General features: G+C 44.1%; 2 protein-coding genes across 4 annotated transcripts in view; one reads left to right on the plus strand and one right to left on the minus strand.

Moving 5' to 3' along the window:
- Positions 1-2,902, minus strand: part of SMIM35 (small integral membrane protein 35) — a 43,224-nt gene extending 40,322 nt beyond the window's left edge. Inside the window, exon 1 of one of the 2 annotated variants that reach the window (XR_003944057.1) lies at positions 2,766-2,898. Coding sequence is in view for 1 of the 2 variants with exons in the window: in XM_030221951.1 (XP_030077811.1) it covers positions 2,766-2,892 (127 nt within the window). In the remaining variant the exon portion in view is untranslated. Of the gene's footprint in view, positions 1-2,765 lie in introns of both variants that reach the window. The other variant, XM_030221951.1, reaches the window with a different exon arrangement.
- Positions 1-27,865, plus strand: LOC115482282 (transmembrane protease serine 4-like). Of its 2 annotated transcripts, none has more exons than XM_030221949.1 (13): positions 1-310; positions 9,009-9,057; positions 12,354-12,536; positions 14,950-15,102; positions 16,456-16,585; positions 17,106-17,216; positions 17,353-17,393; positions 17,643-17,805; positions 18,631-18,794; positions 23,160-23,255; positions 23,665-23,804; positions 25,012-25,164; positions 26,559-27,865. In XM_030221949.1, exons 1-13 carry the CDS (start codon positions 308-310, stop codon positions 26,568-26,570), a joined length of 1,398 nt encoding a protein of 465 aa, XP_030077809.1. In that variant the 5' UTR covers positions 1-307; the 3' UTR covers positions 26,571-27,865. The 2 variants fall into 2 exon arrangements, with proteins under 2 accessions (XP_030077809.1, XP_030077810.1); XM_030221950.1 differs by having other exon boundaries at positions 23,668-23,804.

A 27,865-nucleotide genomic window follows, 5' to 3' on the forward strand; every position in this document is an offset into this window, starting at 1 on the left:
CGTGACTAGTGTAGCGTTTCCACAGCACTAGCGATTCCAGTTTTGCCACTTTTTTTTTTAATCAGTGATCTTTTTTTTTTTCCCCGTATAAGAAGATCCTGTGCCTCGACATGAAAGCTAGTGGCAAGTTACAGCAGACAGACCTGGGAGGTTTCTGGAGCACTAGGACACACCTGCTCAGGTGGTGGGGAGAACAGCATCAAACCTGGAGGCAAGTGCTAAGGAGTTCGGAGGCCCTTGAGGAGACTGTTCACACGCTTTTATTTTCGTTCTTCTCGCTGCTGGAAGATTTGGGAGTTTGGCAGATATGGTGAGTTCTGGATCCCGATACAGCTCATTTAATGTTAGCGGAAAAAGAGAGAGGTGGCAGGAGAAGGGACTTGGAACTGCCTGGCCAGGATCTGTAGCATGTCCTGGCAGGACCTGGTATGGAGTATGACTGCCTTTTCTTGCACGCTGAAGCATGTCACTTCACAGCAAGGCAAAGCCATGGAGATGTTACAGGTCATCCAGGTGGAATCTCTGCCTCCTGCAGGCTTTCCTTAAAGCTACATACCTTGGAACCGTTAATTGAAATACCATAAATTTGCTAAGCCTTCTCTAAAACTGTGTTCTTTGGCATCTTGACTTTAATTTAATGAAATTAATACAACTGAACACTTTCACTGGAGAGGACTCCACTACATCTGAAGCTAGACTAGTATCACCTTTTTAATATTATTCACCGAGTACTGGCAGTGCACACAGCAAAATAAGAGTGTACTTATAAGGTCACTGCTCCACAGGGGTCTTGGGTCCAGCACAGGAAAATTTAAGTTGCTAACCCATTGGGACGATGGCTGAATCTCCAGATATCATGTCTAAAGAACAGGACTATTCATATGGTTTTAGATCACCTTTAATACTGCTCTCATTACTTCCACCTTAGTGTTTATTACTTTGATTAGTTTTGATTTTGTTTTGTTGCTGTTCTATTTCTTGAAATTATCAAAAACAAAACGCATAGACAGGTTTGTCCCGTCACCGGCCCACAGAACTGGTAGCCAATGAATAAGCTTCACCCTATGCCGTTTACTAACTGGGAACCAAGGGATATGATATTTGGCTTTATCATTGTGGAAGAATATTTATGTCCCTACCTGCATAGTGAAGGTCAGCACAAGGTACAAAACCAGACACACAGCCGCAGAACACTTCCAACCATGATATCCTATAGAATCATGGGGCTATGTCCAGGCATTGAATTTCTGGGTTTCCAGAGCTAACACATAGCCGTTTAACAGCAATACCGAGCACTTACCCAGCTATGGGTTACTTCATAAAAGACAGGACTGACTTTTATGCAGCCCAATTTATGCGGTTAACCTAACTGGTCAAGTGCTGAATATCAGCACTTAACCGGTCAAGTGCCAACTCTGCCCCTAGAATGCACCCAAAATAGCCAGTTTTCTGTTCAGCACTAACCACATAAGTGCTGCTGAAATTGACCAGTTAGCCCCAAACAGGTGATTTAACCGGCTGGTTAAATCACCTTGAATATTGACCCCCCCCCCCCTCCCCAAGTTTTTTAACATTTCGATCAAACATGTATATAAGTCACAAAAAAACTGAAACCCAAATACAGTAGGATGTTTGCATGATGTAATAATGGGCAGAAGGAACAGAAATATGATATCTCTGGAGGCGCTCCTCTGCTCCCCTTTTCTTAAAATGTTCATCAGTAGGTCAAGTGTTATTGACCTCTTAATCCATTTTATTAATGCACAACTGACAATAGTCAGAACACTGGTAGAGCAGGGCAGTTCCTTCTCAGTGTCTTTATTTACACAATTAAGCACATACAAGCTTAATTGCTTACAGACAACTAACCTGTTAACGTTGCCCCCTATTTATCAGCTTAATGACCCACACATCTGGGTAGCAGCAGAGAAATAGGTAGCAACCATATGCCAATCTGTGAGAGAGAGTTCGGGGGGGGACAACTGTAGGTTACTACGTCTTTGTAGGGTCAAAGTCGTATCACCATATTCTGATGTGCCTAAGCCAAGGCTGGAACCAGAGCATTAGGCAAACCTTTAGCTTTCCGCACCCCCCTCCCCGAGATTTTGATAAACTCAACAATCACATCACGTGAACACTATAAATACTTGGACATCATACTTTTAAACAATTCACCTGGGTAAACGGGCTATTTGAAAATTCCTCGCCTTCCCTGCAAGACGATGGTGCTTTTAGTTTGCAGGGCTGTCAGGATCTACTGTTTTGCTATTACTACATCTTCTCTGCAGCCCAATAAAAGCTGCTCTCCCTGGCTACTGCCTGGTCTGCATAATGCTTACACCAGGCCGGACCAAATCGAAAACGTTTCCCCAGGAACATCATACTAAAGTGGGCCACACCCGGAGCACTCTCGTAAAGAATAAACCATTTGAGCGTATTGGATGTTAAGCGTTGCCACAGGAGGACCTCGATGTAGTGAGGAAAGAAAGGGAAAGGATGCACAGGATGCAACTGACAGGAAAGACGATAACAATACCTCGTGCAATTATCGTGGCTGCAAGAGCAGGGAATCAACCAATACACAAGGACCCACCCTATATGTAGCAACCTGTCGTATCAGGCTATATACGAAATGGCTGCTTCTTATGCACTTACAAATGAGGGGAAATCTGCTCAGGCTCTGTATATACAGCGCAACAGGGATCAGATGTATGAACACATCTCCGCCTTAGTTTTGCATGACGGGAGAACGGCCCCCCACTCACCCGGGCCAGCAGCAAACTGCATATCCCGGGGATATACCTCTCCGTACCCTGCTCCCACGGCACCGCTTTCGCCCGTATATTCACCAGCATTCACTTGCAGCAGCCCGCGCACTGTGCTCCTACGCATGCGCCTTAGCCGACGGCGGACAGCTGGGGTGCGTTTCCGGTTTAGTTTTCCCCCCTTTCCCCCGGGACACAGCTGCTGGTTAAGAGCTAAATGGAGTCAAAGATTATTGCTCTTGGGCAAGTTCATTCTGTGCACCAAAGTTCTGTATATGATCGAGCGACTAGTGTTCAAACTGCCTCTAGGCCTTGCAGGTGCACAGGTACTTGAACATTACATGCAGCAGGTGAATTTTGCACCTTAATTAAAGCAGGGACGGGTATATACACAAAGCTGCTAAGTTACTCAGTTCCAAGGGGGAGCGCTTTGAGACCAGCCTTGGATCTCTAATAATCACTGTAAGGACCTGCACGACTGACTTCAATGGGTAGAATTAGGGATTACAAAAATACCACTTCCCTTTGGGATGTAGATAAAAAGGCACAACTGGTCAAAAAGTCTCCCTCTTGACTCTGGGTAACTTAGCTGCTTGTCACTTTTTTCCAGTGCATTTTTTCTAGCGAAAAAGGTGCTGGTACTCAAATGCTGGGCCACCCTTCAAGGTTGGGGTGATCACTGAGGGACCCATCCCACAATAGCAGGCCCTCAGCAACCAGTCACAGAATCTATGACAAGGCAGAATTGTTGTGTAGAGCTTGAGCTCTTTCATTAAAACTCAGGGACCCCATGGGTAAATTTTAGCAGACAATGGAAAAGGTGCTGGTACTCAGTACCCCCTCAAAAAAGCCCTGGTTTTTTTTTCCCACCACAGTTAAAAGTATGTAGGCTGTAAAGAATGTGCATACTTTATCACGAAGAAGTTGAGAGATTTGGATTTGAACTTTAATTACTTTTGTCAAATGTAGATTTATCAAGTTAAAAGCAGGTATACAAGTTATTTCCCTGTCCAAATGGATTTACAATCTAAGTTGTACCCCAGACAATTAAAGTGACTTGGCCAAGGACACAAGGGCACTCATTTTCAAAGCACATGGACATTTCAAAACAGCCAAAAAGAAAAAAATCCTTCTGCCAAAATGTCCAAATTTGCGATTTTCAAAAAGGCAGAATTTCAATGTTTTCCACTGAGTTCATCCAACTAGAAAGAGGGCATTTTGGAGGCATGTTTTGTGTGGGCTCAAACAGGGCCGTGCCTAGGGTCTCTGGTGCCCCCCCCCCCCCCCCCCATGTGGCACAAGATGCAAAGGAAATAGGAGCTGAAAGATTGAGTGCATCTTTGTGGGATTGCTCAACAAATAGAGGGTTTACAACCACTTAGCTTTTCATGCTTTCATGTTCATGAAATTAGTATTTAAATCTTTGATATCTAACTGGGCACATATATCATTCTCAGTAGCAATCATGGCAAGGTTTACCAGCCTTTCTTGCGAAATACTTGATCGCAAATAATTTTTTATGATTTTTAACTGTGAAAATGATCGCTCACCACTTGCCACACTGACAGGAATTGTCAGCAATATTCTTAGAAACAAATTGCTATACATTGCAAAATAAGATAGCAGATGTAAATTCTCAAAGTGGACATGTTCCAAACGCTAAAATGAAAATAAAATGATTTTTTTCTACCTTTGTTGTCTGGTGACTTTCTTTTTCTGATCATGCTGGCCCAGTATCTGATTCTTCTGCTATCTGTCCTCTTAACTCCAGGGCTTCCTTTCCATTTATTTCTTTACTTTCCTCCTTTCTTCTTCATTTCTTGCTCTATATCCATAAGTAAAAGCTGGGTCCTCCGCAGACATGACTGTCCAGTGGATCCAGCTTCTGCCTATTTTCTCTATCCATGTGCAGTTTTTCTCCTCTCTTCCTTTCCCCTCATCTAATCTCCTTCCTCTCTCTTCCCTCCCCTCCATCCATGCCCAGCATTTCTTCTATCTCCCTTCCCCTCCATTGATGTGCATCTCCTTCCTCTCTCTTCCCTTCCCTCCCCTCCATCCATGTCCAACAATTCTCCTCTCTCCCCTCCATGTCCAGCAATTTCTCCTCTCTCCCTGGGCCCTGTCCTCCATCCATGTCCATCCTTGTCCCTCTCTGCCCTTCCCTCCTCCATCCATATCCAGCAATTCTCCTCTCTCCCCTCCATGTCCAGCAATTTCTCCTCTCTCCCTGGGCCCTGCCCTCTCATCCATGTCCCTCTCTGCCCTTCCCTTACCTCAGCTCCGCGCCGCCCTGGGGGTTTTAAATCTTATACCTCCGACAGTTGCAGCAGCGTCAGTGAAAGCGCTGCCGACGTCTCCAGCCTTCCCTTCACGCTCGCTCGTTCGTTCCCTCAGTGTCCCGCCTTCTTCTGACATCATTTCCTTGCGAGGGCGGGACACTGAGGGAACCAACGAGCGCGAAGGGAAGGCTGGAGACATCGGCAGCGCTTACACTGACGCTGCTCAGATGCTGCAACTGTTGGAGGTAAAAGATTTAAAGCCCCCAGGGCGGCGCGGAGCTGAGGTAAGCAGCGAGAGTAAGCACCGTGGCGGCGCCCTCCAGAGGTCGGCACCCCTCTACGATGCTTACCCCGCTTACCATGTTGGCATGGCCCTGGGCTCAAAATTAGGATGTCTTTCAGCGATAATGGAACAGGCAGATATATCTAAGTTTAAAAAAAAAGGGGGGACATTTCTATTTAGAACTGTTTCAATCAAGTTCAAGTAACAAAAAGGTGTTCTGACCAGCTGATCACTGGCGGGATTAAGGCATGATCCCTCCATAATCCCCCAGTTAATGCTGTCCTCCTCCCACTCCCTTTAGAAGTGAAACTGAAAGGGGATACCAGGCACTATGACAGCATCTGGTATTATGGGCATACCTAACAGAGCAGCAAGCAGCTCCCAGAAGTTGGCTAGTGGTCAGCACAGTGGACTGTACACAAGGCGACCCAGTTTTGGTGGAAATTGTGAGCCCTCTAAATTTAACAATATACCTACTGTACCTACATATAGGAGACACCTTCAGGTTTGAAGGTCGTTGTAGTGGTGTACAATTAGGTACAGTAGGTTTTTTTTTCCTGTGTCTGGAGGGCTCACAATTCATAATAAAGGAGTTAAGGTGGGATTTGTACCTAGGTGCCATTTGTTAAAGTCCACTGTACTGACCACTCAGCTGCCCCTCTGCTCTGCATGGACGTCTGTGTTGCCATTTTTGTACAAATGATGCCAGATATTTTTGGGCCTGCTTTTTTGGCGTTCATATTTTGGATGTTTCAGTTTGGAATTGGCTGTTCATTTTTTAATATTTTCAGTGCAAGGATGTCCTCATGTATTTTCGAACAGAAAATCCCAACATTTTTCCTGTTCAGAAATAGCTGTGAGATGGATGGGGTTTTTTTGGACGTAATGAGCGGGACATCCCAATTCTAACTTGAACATTTTTTTCAAAAATGTCCCCCGAGGGCCGTTAGTGGGAGGAGCGATATTTGAACCCTGGCATCCCTACTTCTTAGCTTGATGTTCTATCCACTAGGCAACACCTCCAGTTTTTTTAAACATATTTTTCCTCAGATGATCTCATACTAGTTCCCAGAACAGAAAGTAGGACACCTTTCTCTGTGTACTAAAGATCTGACCCTGGTAGCTTCTCTTTTAAGACTGAATGCACTCTTGTCATTGTGTAAATATTTCTGGGTTGGCTTATTTGTTTTATGGATGTATGTATATGTGGTGTTTTTATTATATACTAGTAAAAAATGCCCGTTTCTGCCGCTGATGAAACGGGACCTAGCCGGCACCGGACTCCCTTTCCCTCCCCTTACGCTTGTCTCCCTGGTGGTCTAGAGGTACCTGTTCGGTCGGGGCAGGAAAGGAAGAGCCCCCTCTTTCCTGGCCGTAGTGGTGGTGCTGCTAGGTTCCTTGCTGCATCGTGTTGGATTCCGGCTCTCGGCGTTTCAAAATGGCCACTGAGAGTTGAAGTCTCGTGAGGCAGCTTCAACTCTCAGCGGCCATTTTGATTCGCCGAGAGCCGGACTCAGACACGATGCAGCCGGGCAGCTAGCAGCAGCGCTCCGGGCAGGAAAGCGGGGGTTCCTTCATTCCTGCCTGAGCGAACAGGTACTGCTAGACCACCAGGGATAGTGGCGTAAGGGGATGGGAGGTGACAGGGGGGAGGGAAGGTGATGAGGGGAAGAGTGTGGTTCCGCCCTCGATGTCATCACGTGTGACGCGAGGGCGGGGCATGCAGACATGGTGAGTGTTGTGGCTTCACCACCATGAAGTTACGAACCGGTGTGTGAGTGCCTGCAGTGACATCAGTGTCCTCAGAACTTTGAGGGTGCGTTTTATTATAGTAGATGTGATGTGTACCCTGCTTTAGGTAAAGGCGGGTTATAAATAATAAACCTATCCTAAAGGTCTGACCCTGATTTCCCAGGGCAGAAATTAGGAAGCCTTTCTCTGTGTACTAAAGATCAATTCCTGACAACAGGTTCTTCTGTTATTTTGTGGCACACCCTAGCTTTCAGTGTTTATTATTGTTGAAGTTGTTTATTATTGTACATATAATAATACGTCTTTCGTGAAATCTCTCTCAAGCCCATGACACAGAGATAAGTGAGACCATTTTTAGCTGCCATTGCTAAAGGGCTTGCTGTAGAATGAGATCCACCTATATAATTCCTGCACTAGTTTATGCTTGACCTATATGGACTCTGTGTATGTCATATCAACTTCTAATGTCTATGAAGATCAAGGGGTCCATGCTATAGCAATAATCCCTTTAGGATGCTAAAATGTGATTAATTCTAATATCATCACTCAGCATATTTTGTAATTAATAAACCAATTATCTCCCCTTCTATACAAGCAAAACAGTACCTTAGCTCTCTCCTTGCTGAAGAATGCCTACTTTGCAGTACCTTGAAGGGCAGATTTTCAGCTATGTCATACATGCATGGTGTCATTTTAAGTGGAGCCATTCTTTCTCTTAGTCCTCAAGGAGCATGATTCTTATTTAGTGACTGAGCACAAGGACCTGTTTGACTAGATTGCTAGAATTCTTATACTCTCTCCCCTTTGCAAACTCTCAGTCAAGAGGTACTGGAAGTGATGATGGTTCTGTTGATCTGAGTGGCAGCCACAAAGATTCTGTTTGTCTTGTTAATGCTAAGCTTTTCTTTCACCTCAGTTAAAACCAGATGGAAACATGGGGGGAGAGGGGCAGACAGAACCTGAGCAGTGACCTATAGTTGCTCATTTTAAAAGCACATAGACTTAGAAAATGACATAGAGGCTCATTTTCAAAGCACACGTAGACTTACAAAGTTACATAGGCTACTGTGTAACTTTGTAAGTCTATGTGCTTTTAAAATGAGCCTCATAATTCATAGCAGAATTCCCAAGAGGGAGGATAAGGTACCAGCACATCAGGACACTCTCCAATATCAGAAGGAGTTTGTTATACCAACAAACTCAAAGTGTAGTATTTATACAGAAAAGCAAGTGGTAATCAGAAGAATGCATCACTGTTAAAAACGGATGTTGAGTGATATTCTTAAAATAATATTACCCAATAATTTTATACCTATTGGATCATCCGAGTCCTCACCCAGTAAACCTCGATTTCTCAATCATATGGAACTGTTACTAATCAGACATATTATAGAATAATCCCACAGAAACACAACACATAAGAACTTATAAATATGTGCGAATTGTGCTCATAAATGTCATTGGACCATCAGAGACCAAACAGGTCAATTGCTTGTCCACATATTTGTCATGTAATCATTGCACATTCAATTTAGTGACACACCCATGTCACAGTGTCAAACAAAACAAAAAAAAGTATCTTTTTTATATAAATATAATGTTGAAACAACAGTGCATTGAACAGGGTTTCCTTAATTGGTCCAATAATGTATCAGGATGGAGCTGTAAGAAATCCAGGAATGGCCTAAAATCTCTATCCTGGAATTGGGTAACTTGAAAGCTCTGTATTAGCTGATACTTTCTACATGGGGCTGTCATACGGTTTCTTTGCATCTGGAACAAGAATTCTGCTTACTGTTAATCAAAGACATAACTGGTAGAATTATATATATAGAACCTAAATGTACTCCATTCCCTTCCAGGAAATCTGATAAAAGTATATTTCCATTTCCTTCATTGTTTGGTTTCTTTCTCTGCTTTGATTCACAGCATGTGACAGATAATAATCATGACATCGAACAGCCTCGGAGTAGAGCAGGTAAATGTTTCATATGCAGTGCTTTTTTTGTAGAAAAAAAGGTGCCGGTACTCATTATGGGCGGGGTCACCACATATGGCTCCACCCCTATGATAGCCACACCCACATTAACCACACCCCCTATACCAGCCATGGCGCAGATAAACAGACATCATCTATATATATAAAAGGCAACCCCAATGTTCTATGAAGCCTCCAGCCGGAAGTGTGAAGCGCCAGAGATATCCGGTTTCCCCATGAGTGAAGGAAAACAGCACAGCACGAAATCCCTCTCTCTGTAACAGTGAAGGACTCAGAGGGGGGAGGAGAGAGATGCCCTCACTCTCTCTGTAACACAAACACAGCACAGCAGGAAACAACACTGAAGGACTGGACTCGGAGGGGGGAGGGGAGGGCAGGGACACTCTCACATGCACACTCTGAAGAAAACCTTGCTAGCCCCCGTTTCATTTGCATCAGAAACTGGGCTTTTTTACTAGTTGAAAATATTACAGTACTATAGGAGAAAAAAATAACGTGATTTTTTTTCATTATAAATAATCTCTGTAAGCTCTTACAGCTCCAGTATACCCAGTGCAAAATAAGACAGCCAATGTAAATTCTCAAATTGGACATATTACAAACACTAAAATGAAAATAAAATGATTTTTTTCTACCTTTGTTGTCTGGTGACTGTTTTTCTTTTCATATTGGTCCCAGTCTGTGATTCTCTTTTCTTTTGTTTTCGCTTAACTCTTCTGTGCCATTTGTCATTTTTGTCTCCCTTTTTCTTTGCTTTCTTCAATATTTTTCAGGCTCTCTCTCTGTCCAGATTTAATTCATTCTTACTATCCATTCTTTAATTTCCTTCATCTACCTGTGGCTTTTCATCTTTTCCTCACCCTTGTTCTCCCCATGCCCCTTCCTCTTATTCTCCAGTCTTTCTCTATTCCCCTCTTCCATCCAGCAGCTCTGCTTTCTCTCCCCATCCTTCCAGTGTCTCCCCTATTTCTTTCTGCATTCTTCCATCCAGCGTCTTCCCTCTTTCTCTCCCTATCCTTCCGTTTTCCCTCTCTCTCTCCCCATCCTTCCATCTGTTTTTCCCTCTCTCTCTCTCCCCATCCTTCCATCTGTTTTTCCCCTCTCTCTCCCCATCCTTCCATCTGTTTTTCCCTCTCTCCCCAATCCTTCCATCTGTGTTTTTCCCTCTCTCTCCCCATCCTTCCATCTGTTTTCCCTCTCTCTCCCCATCCTTCCAATCTGTTTTCCCCTCTCTCTCCCCAATCCTTCCCTCTGTTGTTTTCCCTTTTTCTCTCTCTCCCCAATCCTTCCATGTTGTTTTCCCTTTCTCTCTCTCCCCAATCCTTCCATGTTGTTTTCCCTCTTTCTCTCTCTCTCCCCATCCCCATCCTTCCATCTGCTTTTCCCTCTCTCCCCAATCCTTCCATCTGTTTTTCCCCTCTCTCCCCATCCTTCCATCTGTTTCCCCTCTCTCCCCCCGATCCTTCCCTCTGTTGTTTTCCCTCTTTCTCTCTCTCCCCAATCCTTCCCTCTGTTGTTTCCCCCCCCCCTCTCTCTCTCCCCAATCCTTCCCTCTGTTGTTTTCCCTCTTTCTCTCTCTCCCCCAATCCGTCCCTCTGTTGTTTCCCTCTTTCTCTCTCTCCCCAATCCTTCCCTCTGTTGTTTTCCCTCTTTCTCTCTCTCCCCAATCCTTCCCTCTGTTGTTTTCCCTCTTTCTCTCTCTCCCCAATCCTTCCCTCTGTTGTTTTCCCTCTTTCTCTCTCTCCCCAATCCTTCCATGTTGTTTTCCCTCTTTCTCTCTCTCCCCAATCCTTCCATGTTGTTTTCCCTCTTTCTCTCTCTCTCCCCATCCCCATCCTTCCATCTGTTTTTCCCCTCTCTCCCCAATCCTTCCATCTGTTTTTCCCCTCTCTCCCCATCCTTCCATCTGTTTTCCCCTCTCTCTCCCCGATCCTTCCCTCTGTTGTTTTCCCTCTTTCTCTCTCTCCCCAATCCTTCCCTCTGTTTCCCCCCCTCTCTCTCTCCCCAATCCTTCCCTCTGTTTTCCCTCTTTCTCTCTCTCCCCAATCCGTCCCTCTGTTGTTTTCCCTCTTTCTCTCTCTCCCCAATCCTTCCCTCTGTTGTTTTCCCTCTTTCTCTCTCTCTCCCCCAATCCTTCCCTCTGTTTTTTTTCCCTCTCTCTCTCTCTCTCTCCCCAATCCTTCCCTCTGTTGTTTTCCCTTTCTTTCTCTCTCTCCCCAATCCTTCCCTCTGTTGGTTTCTCTCTCCCTGCCAAGTTTCCCGCGAACGGCGCGAAGTCGCGACGCACGCGGCACCAGCCTCTATTTCCGGCCGCTGCTGCTTCTCCTGTTGAGCAGCAGCGCAGCGGCCGCTACACAAAGAAAAAGAAGATTTAAAAAAAAACTTCAAACCTGGCTGAAACGCAGCACCCCGGCACTGTAGACAGCCATTAGGCATTGGCTGTTGCCCTGCAGCCACTCCTCCTCTTGCCTCTACGTCACTGCCCCTGGAGGAAGACCCCGGAGGAGCGCAGTGACGTAGAGGGAAGAGGAGGAGCGGCTGCGGGGCAACAGCCAATGCCTAATGGCTGTCTACAGTGCCAGGGTGCCGCGTTTCAGCCAGGTTTGAAGTTTTTTAAAAAAATCTTTTTCTTTGTGTAGCGGCCGCTGCTGCTCAACAGGAGAAGCAGCAGCGGCCGGAAATGGGGGCTGGCACTGCGTGCGGGACATGGACTCACGGGGCGGGGGAGCAAAAAAAAAAAAGGTGCCGGTACGCCGTACCGTTGCGTACCGGCACAAAAAAAGCACTGTTCATATGTCTAAAAACTGGGCTGCAGGATTTGAACAAGAGAGGGAGAGATGCAGCTAGAAAGGAGAGGATAGCTGGAGAGACACAGAAAAAGCAAGAAGAAGAGGCTGCGAATTACAGAGAGGAAGGAGAGAAAGAGAGGGCAGCAGGGACAAGGACAGAAAGCTAGAAAAGCCATTATAGACTTAACCTTCTGATATATACTCTGTTGACAAAGTTACTGCAAAAGGAGAGAAGTGCAAATCCTGTGTCTACAGCTTGGTCAAGTCTCCAACACTTCTGTCTCTTCATGGCCTCTTCTAACTCTATTAATTACTTGTAATCTCATGGTAATAATACATTGACATCTCATGGCCTCTTCTAACATTATTGGTTAGTTACTGATGTTCTCATGGTAATATGTCCCTTTCTTATGGCCTCCTCTAAGATTATTAGTTTGTTAGTAATATCATAGTAATATATCCCTTGCTTGCTTTCTTTCATCATAGGTGCTGGCGGTGCCCATGGCCCCAGAGTTGTGCGTGAACCCAGAGCCAGAGGGGGTGCTGCACACCCCACTGCACATCCCGCTGCACAAGAATCCAGTAAATTGACTATGTTTAAAAAAATCGGGGTCCCAATCATTGCAGCGCTGTTGGTGGCAGGCGCGCTTGTTGTTATTGGAATCCTCAGTAAGTCTTTCTCATCTTTCCAGGAGTGACCAATGATTGTGAACATGTCTGCTTGTACTTTGGATAGGAGTTTACTCTCCTGCTCTCTGTTTTTAGCTCTTCCATATGGTAGAAGGGGAAACCAGTTTGAGGAGAATGTCAGTTCACTAGAGCTATTTTGAAGTGGAGGAGTGGCCTAGTGGTCAGGGTAGTGGACTTTGGTCCTGGGGAACTGAGGAACTGAGTTCGATTCCCGGCACAGGCAGCTCCTTGTGACTCTGGGCAAGTCACTTAACCCTCCATTGCCCCATGTATGCCGCATTGAGCCTGCCATGAGTGGGAAAGCGCGGGGTACAAATGTAACAAACAAAAAAGACAGTAAAGGTTACTTGAAAGAGCCTGGAGTCTCAATGTGTTGATGAGACGATGGTACAAGGAGGAGGGTTTTAGATTTGTTAGGAACTGGGCAACGTTCTGGGGAAGGGGGAGCCTATTCCGAAAGGATGGACTCCACCTTAACCAGGGTGGGACCAGGCTGCTGGCATCGGCATTTAAAAAGGAAATAGAGCACCTTTTAAACTAGAAGCGGGGGGAAGGCCGACAGTCACTCAAAAGCGCATGGTTCGGGATAAGGTATCTTTCAAAGATATCACCAAAACAGGGAAGATAGGGTATCCCGATAGTGAGGTTGCAAAAGAGACCATAGTAGAGCAGATGTCCTTAAAGAAAATAAAAAAACAGTTAAAAGATTGCAAATTACTACTTTCCTTTCTTCGACCCCATTGTACCTGAAACATGTGTACCTTATCCGACCACAATATCACATTGTAACTGTTTCTACCGGATTGGCGAATGCCTTTACGGTACTATGTAAGCCACATTGGGCCTTCAAATAGGTGGGAAAATGTGGGATACAAATGCAACAAATAAATAAATAGGAACAACAAACATAGTTTGAAATGTCTATATGCGAATGCCAGGAGCCTAAGAAATAAGATGGGAGAATATATTGCACTAAATGAAAAATTAGTTATAATAGGCATCTCTGAGACCTGGTAGAAGGAGGATAACCAGTGGGACACTCTCATACCGGGGTACAAATTATATCATAGTGATAGGGTGGATCGAATTGGTGGAGGGGTAGCATTGAATCAAATAGATTGAAAATTCTGCAGGAAACAAAACACTTCTTGGAATCACTATGGATTGAAATTCCATGTGTAAAGGGGAAAAGGATAGTGATAGGAGTGTACTACCATCCGCCTGGCCAGGATGAACAGACGAATGCAGAAATGTTAAAGGAAATTAGGGACACAAACAAACTGGGCAACACAGTAATAATGGGTGATTTCAATTACCCCGATATTGACTGGGTAAATGTAACATCGGGGCATGCTAAGGAGGTAAAATTCTTTGATGAAATCAAGGACAGCGTTATGGAGCAGCTGGTACAGGAGCCGACGAGAGAAGGAAAAATTTTAGACCTAGTCCTTAGTGGGGTTGTTTTTTAATATGCTTTTTATTGTTTGCATTTTTATTTGTTTGCACGCTGCCTTGAGTATCGCTGGTAAAAGCATTAGGTGGATTAGGCATCCACCAAGTTTGGCACAATTTTAGGGGCAGTACTGCAAGAGGACCAAAAGCACAAATGGTCCATCTTCTACTGCTGGCTTTGTTCCCCAAAGAAAGCAGGCACTAGAAGAAATGACAAAGAGTCCTGCTGCTGGCCCCTCTCTCCCCATTACCTGTCATCCCATGCTATGACTGGATGCTGGAAATGCAAACTTCCAGGCCTGAGGGCTTCAGAGCTGCAGCCTGGAAGTGACATCCACCTATTTGTGCCATCACTTGAGGGTAATGGGAAGGAATTTGTCTCATGGCTAATTTTGACTACTGGAGCGCAGGTTCAGGCAACGCAGAGCCCAGAGACCCCAGCAAACAAGTAAGTCACAGCTCTGGAAATGTCAACAGAGAAGGACAAAAGTTGCCTAACTGCAGTTGGTAGAGAGGGAGGCCAGGCCATAGTTGAAGGTAGGCATACTTGGAGAAAAACATGGGGTTATATTGTGCCTGCCAGAGGCAGTCCTGGCTGCTCTGGATACATAAAAATATCTGAGAATAGCGGGTAAGGTGAAGTGCCCCCCCCAGCTGTGAATGACTATAGTAAGAGGGGTTTTATGAGATATGTAGTACCTTCACACATGACTGTAATTCTGCGAGTGTTAGACCCTCCCTCCCTCCCTCCCTCCCTCTAGTGTTGGGCAGCACTGTGGGGAGAATGGAAACTTAATATGTGGCAATAGTATTGGGGAGCACTGTAGGAGTCTGGGACCCTCACACAGTTCTCTAAGGTTTAGGAGACAGGTTTTGAATGATGGATTCCATGGACACCTGCAGACCCCCCATTCATTGACCCTGGGCTTTATTTTTACAGTTAAGGTTGTCCTTGATAATTACTACTTCTTCTGCCTGAAATCCTTCAAGTTCATACCCATGAAAAAGTGGTGTGATGGAAACGCTGACTGTGCAGATGCTGAGGACGAGCAGCGCTGTGTGAAGCCAATGGAAATCAATACTCCGTCAACTGGTGAGTATTGACAATGCTTACTCACCTCCAGCAAGGCCACAGCAGGGAGGAAATACACCCCTCTACCACTCCTAAAATCTCAAAGAGGTACAGTGGGGAGGAGCTGTCCTTTCCGACCCCAAGGCTCCAAGAGGTACAAAAGGGGGTCTCCCCCATCCCCGACATTGATGCCCTTTGGGTACAGCAAGCTTGAACTCCCCCATCCCCATACCTGTGAAAGTAAAACAGGAAGGCGCTACCTCTCCCATAAGATGCTTGAAGAAGTACAGCAGGGAGGAACTGTTCCTCCCCCAATCTCCCATGCTCTTGGAGATCTAGGCCCTGAGCTATATGGATCCCCCTTTGTGCATCCTCGCTGTTTTTGAGTTTCAGCTGTCAAATGGATTCTGTCAAAAAGGTTCTGGGGTCACGGAGGGGGGGGGGGTGTTGTTGTTGTCCATTGGACCACTGGGGAAATTTTTTTTTAAATTCATGGGGGGGGGGGCACCAGGAGGTGAGAGGTAGGAAGCACAAGCAGGCAACCTTTATAGCTTCCTGCTTGTGCTTCTCTCCTCTCTGACAGCTCCTGAGCAGCCATTAAATTTGCTAATTAAATTAGGGCTGCCCTGGAGCTGTGCATCCCATGGAATACACATTAGATTACAAATGAGCTCATTCGAATACTAATGAGCTCATTGTAATACATTTGCATGGGATTCTTGGTGGCTGCTAACGGCACACGTTAGAACCACGGAAAACCCCTTTGTGCATTCCTAGCTACATAAACGTTTGCTTTAGACTGACTAGAACCAGTCTAAAGCAAACATTAATAGCAAGGTAAGCTTTGTGCATCTGGCCCCTAAACATGGAGGAGCTTGCTAACACCTAATGCCTGGAAAGGAGTTCCTCCAATATTGCCTCCAACAAGCATGAGAAGAGCTAAACCTTGCTCCTAGTGCATGTGATTCCATTGGAAGTACATTAGGGAGGAGTTGCACCCCATCATGTCCCCTCCTGAATCCAGTGGAGGTATAGCACAGAGATACTATACCTTCTCCCACCCCCAAAAAAATATTATGGAGGTACATTAGAAGGGCGTTTGCCTTACCAGTCTCCTCCAGTGCGCTGGAGGAGTAATAGCAGGGAGAAGTTGCTCCCTCTGGCCTCCCAAAACTGAAGGAAATGCACAGGGAAGAGCTGTACCCCTAACTCCCAGCTTCCTGAGGATGTACACTGGGGAGGAGCTTCCCCCCCCCCCCAAAAAAAAAATACCTGAACAAGTTGCTCCCTCCCTGTCTAAGAGGTACGGAGGGGAGGAGCGACCCCTTCCACAGTACCCCTTACTCATCATGTTGAGTGTTTTCTTTTTCCTAGTGAGGATCTCTAACAGTATGTCCATCCTGCAAGTATTCAACCAGGGAAGTCAGAGCTGGACCCTCGTTTGCTATGATAACTGGGACAAAAACCGAGCCAAAGCTGTCTGCAATCAGTTGGGCTTCAACAGGTAGTGACCAACACATACATTCATGGGCCTGTACTAATACACACAGGCAGGTATGCATGCCCACAAGTACACACACAGAATTATGTGTACATGTGTATGCATATGCCTTAGGCCACAAACATTTTAGAAGCAGTCTCTGGTATAGGACATGTTTTTAGTATATAACATGCTGAAACTAAGAGCAGAGACAGCCCAGCCCCAACTATGCCCCACACAGCTCCCTTCTTTGGGAGACTCCAAAGTGTTTCATCCCATTGTACAGGATTTGTCAGCGAAAGAGGAAGTTCTATGCAGAGGAGTTGTTATTTAAAATAATGTATTTTCACCATGGATTTTTTGGGATGGTGTTTCTAGGGACGGGTTCCTCTAATTCTGCCTTAATGCACAGATTAATGAAAAACATTTGTGCTGCAGAAAGAAGAGGGTTTGGAGGGACAGTGGCCAATGGAATGTTTGTTGGAGCTCTTTCCATGATAAGGAGGCTCCTCCACCTATCTGATCTTCTGTCAATTTTTTTCAGTGACCCTGTCTCTAATGCAGTGGCTGTTACCAATATCGACACGCCAATACAAGCCTACAGCAGGGTTGAAGTCACCAATGATGGAGGATTCCAGTCTATCCTGACCAATGGGTGAGTACAAGGACTAGTGTGATCTTAAGACCAAGGACAAAAGCAGCTGAGCTCTGTCATTTGTAGTGCGTCTGAATCAAGTGAGTCCTAGCAGCAGCATATGGTACTTAACAGGGCATTGTTTTTAATTTTCTAGTGGCTGTGTATCTGGAAATGTAGTCTCTCTCAGCTGTATAAGTGAGTAGAACACCTTATTCCTTCCTCCAATGCTTGCCTTCTCCTGGTCCCCTCTTCTAACATTCCTTTGTTTTCCAATCCCTCCTTCCCCTCCCCCAACCTTTCCCAAGCCTTCTCACTGATTCCTCACCCCATACCACTGCTTCAGTATTGTTCTTTCATACAAACTCCCATTCCCCTGCCCTCCTCTTTCCGTTGGGTTTCAGCCATCCCTGACACTCTTACTCTTGCTCTCGTTCTTGACTGCAGGTTGTGGCAAGGGCCAGAATCAGGTACGCATTGTTGGTGGCACTTCCTCCCTCATCCAGAACTGGCCTTGGCAGGTCAGCTTGCAGTACAAGGGGCAGCATGTCTGTGGAGGCAGCATCATTAGCCCCTCCTGGATCCTCACTGCAGCTCACTGTTTCCTAAAGTAAGATAGAAAACACTTTCCTAAAGGGTGGGGGGGACAATTTCCAAATAATGATTGAACTATTGAGATCAGGGCTTCTATGAGGAGAAACCCACGCAAACCCATTCCCATAGGAATACTGTACAATACTGTGCCACACTCAAAATGTCACCATAAAATGCTGTAATGTAGTTTACGGACTACAGAACTTTACTGTAGGAATGCTACAGTATAATATGCTAGATCCAGAGAATTACCATAAGAATACTGCAATACATTTTGCTTAATCCAGAACATAACCATTGCAATACCACACCATACTTTGCTGTAGAGCATTGTCATAGGAATTCTGCACTAAACCAGGAGCTTTAGCATAGGAGCACCACATTATAGTGGGTCACACGCCCAGAACACTGCCATAACGACAGCACAATATATTCTGTTAAAACCATAGCAGTACCACATCATACTATGCAATGAATATGAATATTGCACTAAATGCAGAGGTTTATCATAGCAACACTGCATTATAGTGTGCTAAATCCAGAACATTAGCAAGGGAACACTGCATTACCATGATGCATAGTATTCTACTATAGGAATGCTGTTCTATACTGCAGTATTTCCTATAGTAATGCTCTGGATCTGGCTCTTTATTTTGTCCCACGCTCTAAGCATTCCCATCAGAATACTGCAGTACAGTGTCAAAATACTGTGCTATGGTGTGCCAAACCCAGAGCATCGCCATAATTATGGTGTTGAATTAATTTTGTGTACCAAATTCATAGCCGTTGTAGGAGTCTGGGAATGAAACTCTTGGAATTAACCACTTCTTTCTCCTTGCAGGGATCAGCAGCAGGTGGATAACTGGCGTATCCAAGCAGGAATCTCCACTCTGTCTGTTCTGTTTGCAACCCGTGTGGATAAGGTTTTCATTCATTCCATGTACAATAACTCGAAGCCCTATGATATTGGCCTTATTCATCTGAATTCACCCTTAAGCTTCTCAGGTGAGGTGCCAGTACACGTGAAGGCTTGCTGAACCCTGCTACATGAGTAAATTTCCTCTCCTGTGCATTTGTGCCAGGAAAGCAAAGTTCACACCAAGTTCATATGTTAGAGGGATCCAGATGCCAGGGAGGTGTGAAGAAGGAGGAATTTTATAAATCAAGGGGTCAATATTCAAAGCAATTTAACTGGCCAGAAATGGTTCCTGATACTCAGGAGCACTTAACTGGTTAGTGTTGCTGAATATCACCACAGACCACTAAAGTCAAAGCTATTTTGTGGGCGGTCCAGGATAGAGTCAGCATTTATGCGGCTAAGTGCCAATATTCAGCACTTAAATGCTTAAGTTTAATGGTCAAATCAGATTGCATACTACTACTACTAACCATTTCTATAGCACTACTAGACATATGCAGCACTGTACTGTTGGACATGAAGAGACAGTCCCTGCTCGACAGAGCTTACATCTAATCAGGACAAATATGGGATAAGGACAAAGAGTAGCAAGATTCTATGCAGAATCCCAAAGAGTAGCAAGATTCCGGAATCCCAAAAAGTAACACGATTAAATGCAGAATCCCAAAAAGTAGCAAGATTCCGGAATCCCAAAAAGTAACACGATTAAATGCAGAATCCCAAAAAGTAGCAAGATTATGGAATTCCAAAGAATAGCAAGATTCCATGCAGAATCTCAGAGTAGCAGGATTCCAGAATCCCAAAGAGTAGTACGATTCCATTCAGAATCCCAAAAAGTAGCAAGATTCCATGCAGAATCCCAAAGAGTAGCAAGATTCTGTGCAGAATTCTGTGCAGCACTGTACACATGAACATGAAGAGACAGTCCCTTCTTGACAGAGCTTACAATCTAATCAGGACAGACAAACAAGACAAATAAGGGATAAGGGAAATACTTAAGGTGAGAATGATAGAACAGACATGGGTACTGAACAAGCGAATAGGGGTTAGGAGTTAAAAGCAGCCTCAAAAAGGTGAGATTTTAGCTTAGATTTGAAGACAGTCAGAGATGGATTTTGACGTACTGGCTCAGGAAGTCCATTCCAGTCGTATGGTGCAGCAAGATAAAAGGAACGGAGTCTGGAGTTGGCAGTGGAGGAGAAGGGTACAGATAAGAGAGATTTACCTGATGAATGGAGTTCCCGGGGAGGATTGTAGGGAGATAAAAGAGTGGAGAGTGAATACACTTGTAAGCTTAAAAGTTAGTCCTATCTTTATGTGGTGTCACTTAGGTGGTTAAGTGCTGAATATTGCACTTCATTGCGTAAGAGAGAACCACCCGCATCAACCCAGATATTGACATGACCCAGCATAATGAAGCCACTCACCACTGCTGGATGAATATCGACCCCCAATTCTTTTTTCTTACTGACTGGATGTGATGTACGATTCTACTTATCTCATAGTGGGAATTCAACTGAAACTCTCCCTTTTCCACTCTCAGAAGTTTAGCTCAGTCTGTGTCAGGGCACAGTCTAAACCTGGGTGCTTCTTAGATACAGCAGAGAACAAAGAACCCTGTCTCCTAGCCATGATAAACAGCAAACAACATAAAGCAGACCAGCAGGTGTGGAATTAGATAGCTTATTAGAACAAGCACCTGACATGGCTACGTTTTGCCTAAAAAGGCTGTATCAGGGGTAGAGCTGTTAATCCAGACATATCACATTGTTTAAAACATACAAATAAAAAATAAATCATATTAAAAGATAATTTCAAATTGAGCATACATATAGATAAAAGTAAAATAAATAAAAAGAGTGGATAAATAATTTAAAGATTATGCTAGTGCAGTCATAAAGTACAACATAAATGGAACAATCTTCTTCTATATAGCACACACAGAAACAACCCACATGGACATGTGTATGGCTTCTGAAGCAGCTAGAACAGTGGAATAATCAATATTCTTCACAAAGAGTTGTCAGTACACTTAGCTCATAACTGGACTTGCACTTCATTGGAGGAAAAAGCCTCAGTTTTCGCTGGGAACACTCAATAGTGAATTAGAGAATACATCCAGCTCTTTTCTATCATTGGCATGAGTCTAGTGGTGATTGACTATAAAACCGTCCAGTTTTATTTAAATATTTAAATTTTTTATATTTTTCTTACATGTGATCAAAGTATAGAGATTCCTCTATTAATATCTACTTAAATGTGAGAAAAGAAGCACTTATCTTCATAGGGACGATCCCTCCAATGAAATGCGAGTCTAGTTATGAATTAAGTTATTGACTCCTCTATGTGAAGAATATTGTTCCATTGTTCTGCATTCAGTGTATACTAAGTTTGTGTGTGGAATGTATTCTCCAATTTGTAAATTCATTCAACAGCAGTCTACCATACAAGTTAAAAGTGCAAGAATGAAACAGGCTAATGTGGAGCCAGTAACTAAAATGCAAGCATCATAGCAATCAATTTTCTGATGATTACAGCCAAAAGTGACTTATGTGAGGTTCTGTACAAACAAGTAACAGTAGCACCAAAAAGGACATGTACCTAAAGGGGAGCTAGAACAAATCTTCCCCTAATAGCAAATTTCTATAAAAAAAAGCCTAAAATTCAAAAATGTTTTGTGAAAAATATAATCCTACTTAAAAACATCACGGAGAGACACATTAAAAAAAAGTTTTACTTGAAAAGTACTCACTATTCCAGCACTCTTTATTCAAAGCAGCAACATTTCTCCACAATCAGGACTGAAGAATCTGCCATGTTGTGAGTGGTACTAGCTTATATGCTTCCGTCAGAGGTCATAAATAAGATACCTCTTTAAAAACTTAAAAATCAAAAGCAGTTGTCCCTAGAATGTGTAAAATCTAAAAAAAAAAAATCATGAAATTAATATCTAAAAAAAACACTTGTTTAATCATAAAACATCAATTAAACCACTGTAAAAGCTCAAATTACATCAATCTTTTATGAAAAATTTCAATCACAGGATCAGTGGTGGAATTAGATGCAGCTATGTCTGCTAACCTGGAAACGCTATTTATTTATGAAAAACACTGGAAAAATCATTTTAAAAATGCTTTAAAAAGTGTGAAAATCTTATTCATTCCAGCAGCCATCTTGAATGTGTGACTTGTTATGACAGCACTTATAGGGGTCCTTTTACAGAGTCATGGTAAAATGTGGCCTGTGGTATTCTTGGCATGTGGGATTGCCACGCAGTGAAGCCACGTTTTACTGCGGCTGTAAAAAAAAACATTTTTTTCTATTGGTGTCCTTAATGGTCATTCGCTAATTTCACAATTAGCACGCGGCTATTAGTGCCTGAGCCCTTACTTGTCAATAAAGGCTCACATGCTAATCCAGAGGTAATCAGGCAGCATGCGGTGATGGGCATGTGCTGCCCAATTACTGCCAGTCACACCTACTCCCCGGCCGCTGCATTAGAAAATAAAAATTATTTTCTAGCAAGGGAAATGGCGTACAGCAAAAGCAGAACTACCACAGGGCACCTGGGTACCCGGCAGTAGTGCTGTTTTGTCGCGTGGTAGTCCTACTGCCCTTTAGTAAAAGAGCCCCATAGTGCAGTACTTTGCTCACATCCGGCTTATAGTATAAAGCAGTCTCAAATGTACCATTCATATGTTTAATCTTAATGTCCAAGAAAGAGACCTCGTTCCTATTGTAATTTTTAACTCATAAATTCTTTATTTGCAATAACTTGCTATACTGCTCTAGCTGACGGGCAGAACAAGCAGTGTACAGGCTAAAAAATAGGAAACAACCATATATAAAATGCTAAAAGTTCATCATCCTTGCAATTCCAAATCATAAAATGTCATCAATGTACCTTTCCCGTAATAATATACTACTCTTGTATGGATTATCAGTTACAAATTTTTCTTCAAAATTGGCAACATATAAATTAGCTGCAGAGGGGGCCATAGTGGCACCCATTGCTGTGCCTTTAATTTGTTTGTAAAATCTGCCTTCAAAACAAAAATAACTCTCTTTCAAAGTCAGTGTTGTCAATTCTACTATGATAAGGAACCAAAAATGGTATAATGATAATGAAGATTTTATGGCAGAAACAAAAAGCAATGGGATTCCAAAGCAAACAGAGGAATCACAGGAGTAGAAGAATGGAGGGAACAGTCTCATTCAGCTATGGAAACTACACAACCTAAACAGGAACTAGAATTCTTCTGAAGTAGCCTCAGAGGATCCCACTGGCAATTAACAAGGATGAGGTTATTTTACTGCAGCAGAGTGGCAAAGGCTTGCTAAAGTATGCACAACCAGTCCTAGAAACAGCTCCCTGAGCTAAGACTGCCCTTCCTGACAGACATTAACAAAAGACATTTTTAACCTGAATCCCTTTTTCTCTTTCATTCCAGACTTCATTCAACCAATTTGTCTTCCAAATTTTGATGACAGCCTACAAGACAATGTCAGACTGTGGGTGACAGGCTGGGGTCACACTTCAGAAGGAGGTATGCAGAGCGCTTTCCTGCCGTGCTCAGTGAGATCTCACTAAACTAACACCTTGCCATGTTGGACAGATACATGTGAATGAGAAAAGCAGATGAAAGCATCCATCTAGTGAGCTCTGGAGCATGTATCATTATACAAGGATACTCCTTACATATGCCCTGGCCTGACACCAGCCTCTATTTGCAGCTACCAGCAAACATTTCACAGAACGTTTAAATGTAATGATTTTACTGGGCATGATTTGATGCTCTCAGGGTAGAACGCAGTTTCCAGTTGTATGTGGGGATGGAGAATAATTTGTGACTGTCTCTAGGAATTAGACTGATGCATATCTGGTCATCTCTAAAGATGAAGGTCTGGAATCTGTGAGTGAGAAGAGACTGATGTAATCATCTTTTTTTTTTTAAGCAGGAACTCTATCTTCACAGCTACAGGAAGCTCAGATTTCCTTAATCTCATCATCCAACTGCAACAGGGAATACACAGGGCAAATTTTGGACAGCATGATATGTGCAGGACGTATCGAGGGTGGCACTGACACCTGCCAGGTCTGTGAGTCTGGGCTGCGCATCATTAGAGTTAGCCTTGGAACCCTGGAGTTCATGGCTCTCTCTTCTCCGCAGGCTAAAGAGTTGCTCGTGCTTTGAAAAAAATGTTATCCACTCTACCTCTCTCTTCGTATCTGTAAGGATTTATTTTGGGGATTTATTGCTCCTTCATGAAGACACAACAACATCCTTATACTCAAACTTCCATAATAATTAAAGTCTGCAATACTCCCAGTTCCTTAGAATTATAGACCACTGGGTTGTGGAAGAGTAGCTACCCCAAATGTGCAAGCAGAGAGCACTTGAGAAAACACAGGCTGAAGATGAGGGCACCATTTCTTGCTGTGACTGACCTTAGGGACTGTCTAATGCAGAGATTCTCAGCCTTTTTCATCTCATGGCACACTTACCCGGTGCTAAAATTGTCAAGGCACATGCCCACACATAGTCCAGCATTTTACCCCCCCCCCCCCCACCACTCCCACCACCACCTCCATACCCACACCCAAACATGGTCCCGCATTTTACCTTCTCCCCCCACCCAGCAAATAGTCCACCACTTGCCTTCTCTTCCCTCCACCCCCATAAATAGTCCAGCATCTCTCCTAGCTGGTCACCAGCTGGAGAGGGGACAGGAATCTCCCCTTCCCCCCACCCCATGTATCTTTTAAAAGTTTTCTTGTCTCTAGTGGTCAGCGGCAAGGAGCAGCAATTCATGCAGCCTGCTCGCACCAACCCCACAGGCTTCTCTCTGATGCTTCCCATCTATGCAGAAGCAGGAAGATAAGACTGTGGGGTTGGCCCAAGCAACTGTATGAATCGCTGCTCGCTGCTGCCAACCAGTAGAGACAAGAAAACTTAAAAGATACACTCCATTCCAGCATAAATTAAACTGGACTAACTCCCACAGCACACCTGGGAAGGCTGGATGGACTCTTGAGGAGTTAAAAAGCCCCCATGTTAGGGGGATACTGGCATGTTGATAGAGGTTTTTGTGGCTTCTCTCTTTTTTTCCACTACAGCTCATAAATCCTGTCAGCCAGTGCATAGGTATTTGGAATATGTGTCTTTTCTAGTTCACTTCATTTGAATGGTCATTAACATGCACCCTTCATCTCTAAAGGACTTTAGATGTTGGGTTTATTTTCAGAGAAACCTGCAAGGAATGTAACCTCTCTGTTTTTCCCTTGCTGTCCTTTCTCCACAGGGTGACAGTGGGGGCCCACTGGTTGCTTTGAGTGGGCAGAAATGGGAACAGATGGGCATTGTCAGCTGGGGCGATGGTTGTGCACGGCCAGGAAAGGTTGGAGTGTATACCAGGGTCATGTATTACCTGGACTGGATTTATGGTGCCATGAAGGTAAGGAGTGCTCTGTGGTGCACTGATGTTGCTAGACTGCAGGACTTAGGACACTGTTCATGTGAACCGGTCTAAAAAATGTTTTCGTACTGTCTTTGAACACTGCTGGGAAGATATGTGTTTGCTAATTGTGATAATACAATAATGAGGTAATTCTACAACTAGGTACCTCCATTTGGGTGTCCTGATGACACATGGTAGAAGCCTATTCTGTAATGGTACCTGGGTGCCCAGGTTCTGTTATAGAACACTAGGTAACCCGGTATCAGCATGTAACATTTGCATGCCCACAGCTGGCATAAATGTGTGCACCTAAATGCAGCAGGGATGTGCATAGCTTACAGCATTCTGTATGCCACCCTTTGCATTTGCATGCCATGTAAGTTAGGCACACTATTAGTGAATAAAGCAGAGGTGCCCTGCTGGCACTTTTGCAATTAAGTGTACACTGATGTGTGTAAGTGCTACTATTCTAGACACAGACATAAATGTGAGCACTTTTAGTGGCATAACCACGGAGGAGGGGGCCTAGGCTCCCCACTTTGGTCACTTTGGTGGGGATGCCAAAGCCCGGCCAGCTAAAGAAATTCCCTGCTGAGCCGCTCCCCTCCTCTTTGCCCTGCTATAGTAAACTGGAAATCGACAGGGCACCTCCCTCCGCCAAGACTCCTCACGCATGCTGAGTTTACGCAAGAACTGAGCATGCTTGGGGAGTCCCGGAGTTGGCGGCTGGAGGCACCCAGCCGACTTCTAGATTACTGCAGCAGGGTGAGGAGGAAGGGAACAGCTCGGCAGCAAATTTCTTTGATTGACGGGGCTTTGGCATCCCCAGCAGCAAAGGTATTATTTTTAATACATTGGGAGGGGGGGCGGAGGGAGGGTATACATTGCCCCTTCAGTCCATCTCTTGGCCCCGCCTAAATCATAGGGCTGGCTACGCCCCTGATATAGAATTGCCCTTCACATGCATGTACAGTATATACCTGCAGCTGGCCCAGGTAGACACTGCAGGTTTGCAGGGTGTAGTACATCTGTCTTCTGTGGTGGCTTGGAACCCCCACCAAATAGAAATTTGTGTTTCATTGTACCTTAGGGAGATGTGGGATGAAGGGAGTTAAAATCTCATGTTCAGAGCCTTAGGCTGGAAAGATGGCTCTTTTGCTAAGGGCATGTTTCTGTTAGATCTGTACAGAGCTGAGAGTCATGGGCTACAGCTTAATTAACCTTTCGCCTTCCCCCTCAGGACCACACATGAGAACCAATTGTAATGTTGTTGAAAGAGCCTTTGGGCAAGTGGGTACCCAGTCTTCTCTTACCAGAGGTCCATGTCTGATACTTGCTGTTTATTCGTTATTTTTGGACAGTTTCTCATCAGTGACTAAATCTTTTTGCAGAAAGCACAATGAGAAACAGATGGAGAGAAGCAGCGCCCCACACCCTATTTGCCGTGGAACTCACGTGGGACCTGTGTGTCCCATAGCTTCCAGGGAGCCTGATACTCACAAGGCGGAGGTGCATAACCTGCGCTTTGGTGCCGTATATTACACTACAAGATCTGTTACAGATGAAGGAACCCAAATCTTACCTCTAACCTAGCACCCAGCTAGGAATTTATGAAGAAGGCATTCTGTGCAAGAACTGAAGATTCCATAGTGCCTTGTATAGGGAAAGGACAGACTTTGCCCTTCTGTAGAGGGCAGTTGATAGAAATATAGCCTATAACCTTTTATAAAGGAAGGACAGACTCATTCCCTCTGTAAGGGAAGGGAAGCCTATTTCTATAAGTGCAATGACTGACCTCACTTGAAGCCATGTTGACCACTGGGGTTCTATCAGATTTCCAAGTTGGAAAAATATTTCCTCATGTTAAATATTTATTGCACTTTATATAAATACATCTATCTAAAATATATCTAAAATGTTGAAACTTGGACATCTTTTAAGATATCCCAATTGTTTAATGTGATATTAATATTGCACTATAAGGATCTATCCTTTTTGATACAATGCTTTTTGGCTATGTTTACATTATTCGAGTAGAGCTGAAGATTGGGCAGTGTTCTAACGAACTTTACCTGTTCCAGTACTGAGACCCCTCAATACAACTCCCTCCTCCTCTACAGTACCTTCTACTATACCCACTGCCTATGCACCCACTCTACAGCACTCACTGCTATTCAAGTACTGAGAATTCCTCACACATGGCACCTCACTCCTGCGCTGAAATAGTCCTGGCTATTCCAGCACTGAGCCCCATACATAAGCTCAGCCAAAGCACCTTACTCCTGCTCTGCAGCGCCACCTGTAATTCCAGGATTGAGATCCTGCCTCACACATTGTTCTGCTAAAGCACTCCCCTCTGCTATTGAGACCCACACACAGAGCTCTACCAATGCACCTTATTCCTGCCCTGCATCAGCCCCTATGCCATAGATCTTTTCAGATAAGACAGCACTAACTGTGCTGAACAGTGCCATATTGTGTAGCAGTTTTGTTATGTGAAGAACCGTGATCCAGAGTGGAGTCTGAGATAACAGCATCTTCACATAATTATGACCACTAATTACCTTTGTAAAATTGTAAATAAATGTTTTTATATGTAGTATAAGAAAATTAATGCTGCAATTATGAAAACCTGAATGTAAATATAAATAAATGTAAATTATATTTATACTTTTTTTAAATCGTATTGAATATATAT

This window comes from Microcaecilia unicolor, chromosome 12, assembly GCF_901765095.1.
Source record: "Microcaecilia unicolor chromosome 12, aMicUni1.1, whole genome shotgun sequence".
Taxonomy (NCBI): Eukaryota; Metazoa; Chordata; class Amphibia; order Gymnophiona; family Siphonopidae; genus Microcaecilia; species Microcaecilia unicolor.

Coding starts and splice junctions, on each gene's coding strand:
- LOC115482282 (XM_030221949.1), top strand. Junction 17,806..18,630: donor GCAGCTCACTGTTTCCTAAA/GTAAGATAGAAA, acceptor TTCTCCTTGCAG/GGATCAGCAGCAGGTGGATA. Junction 23,256..23,664: donor GGGTCACACTTCAGAAGGAG/GTATGCAGAGCG, acceptor TTTTTTTTTAAG/CAGGAACTCTATCTTCACAG.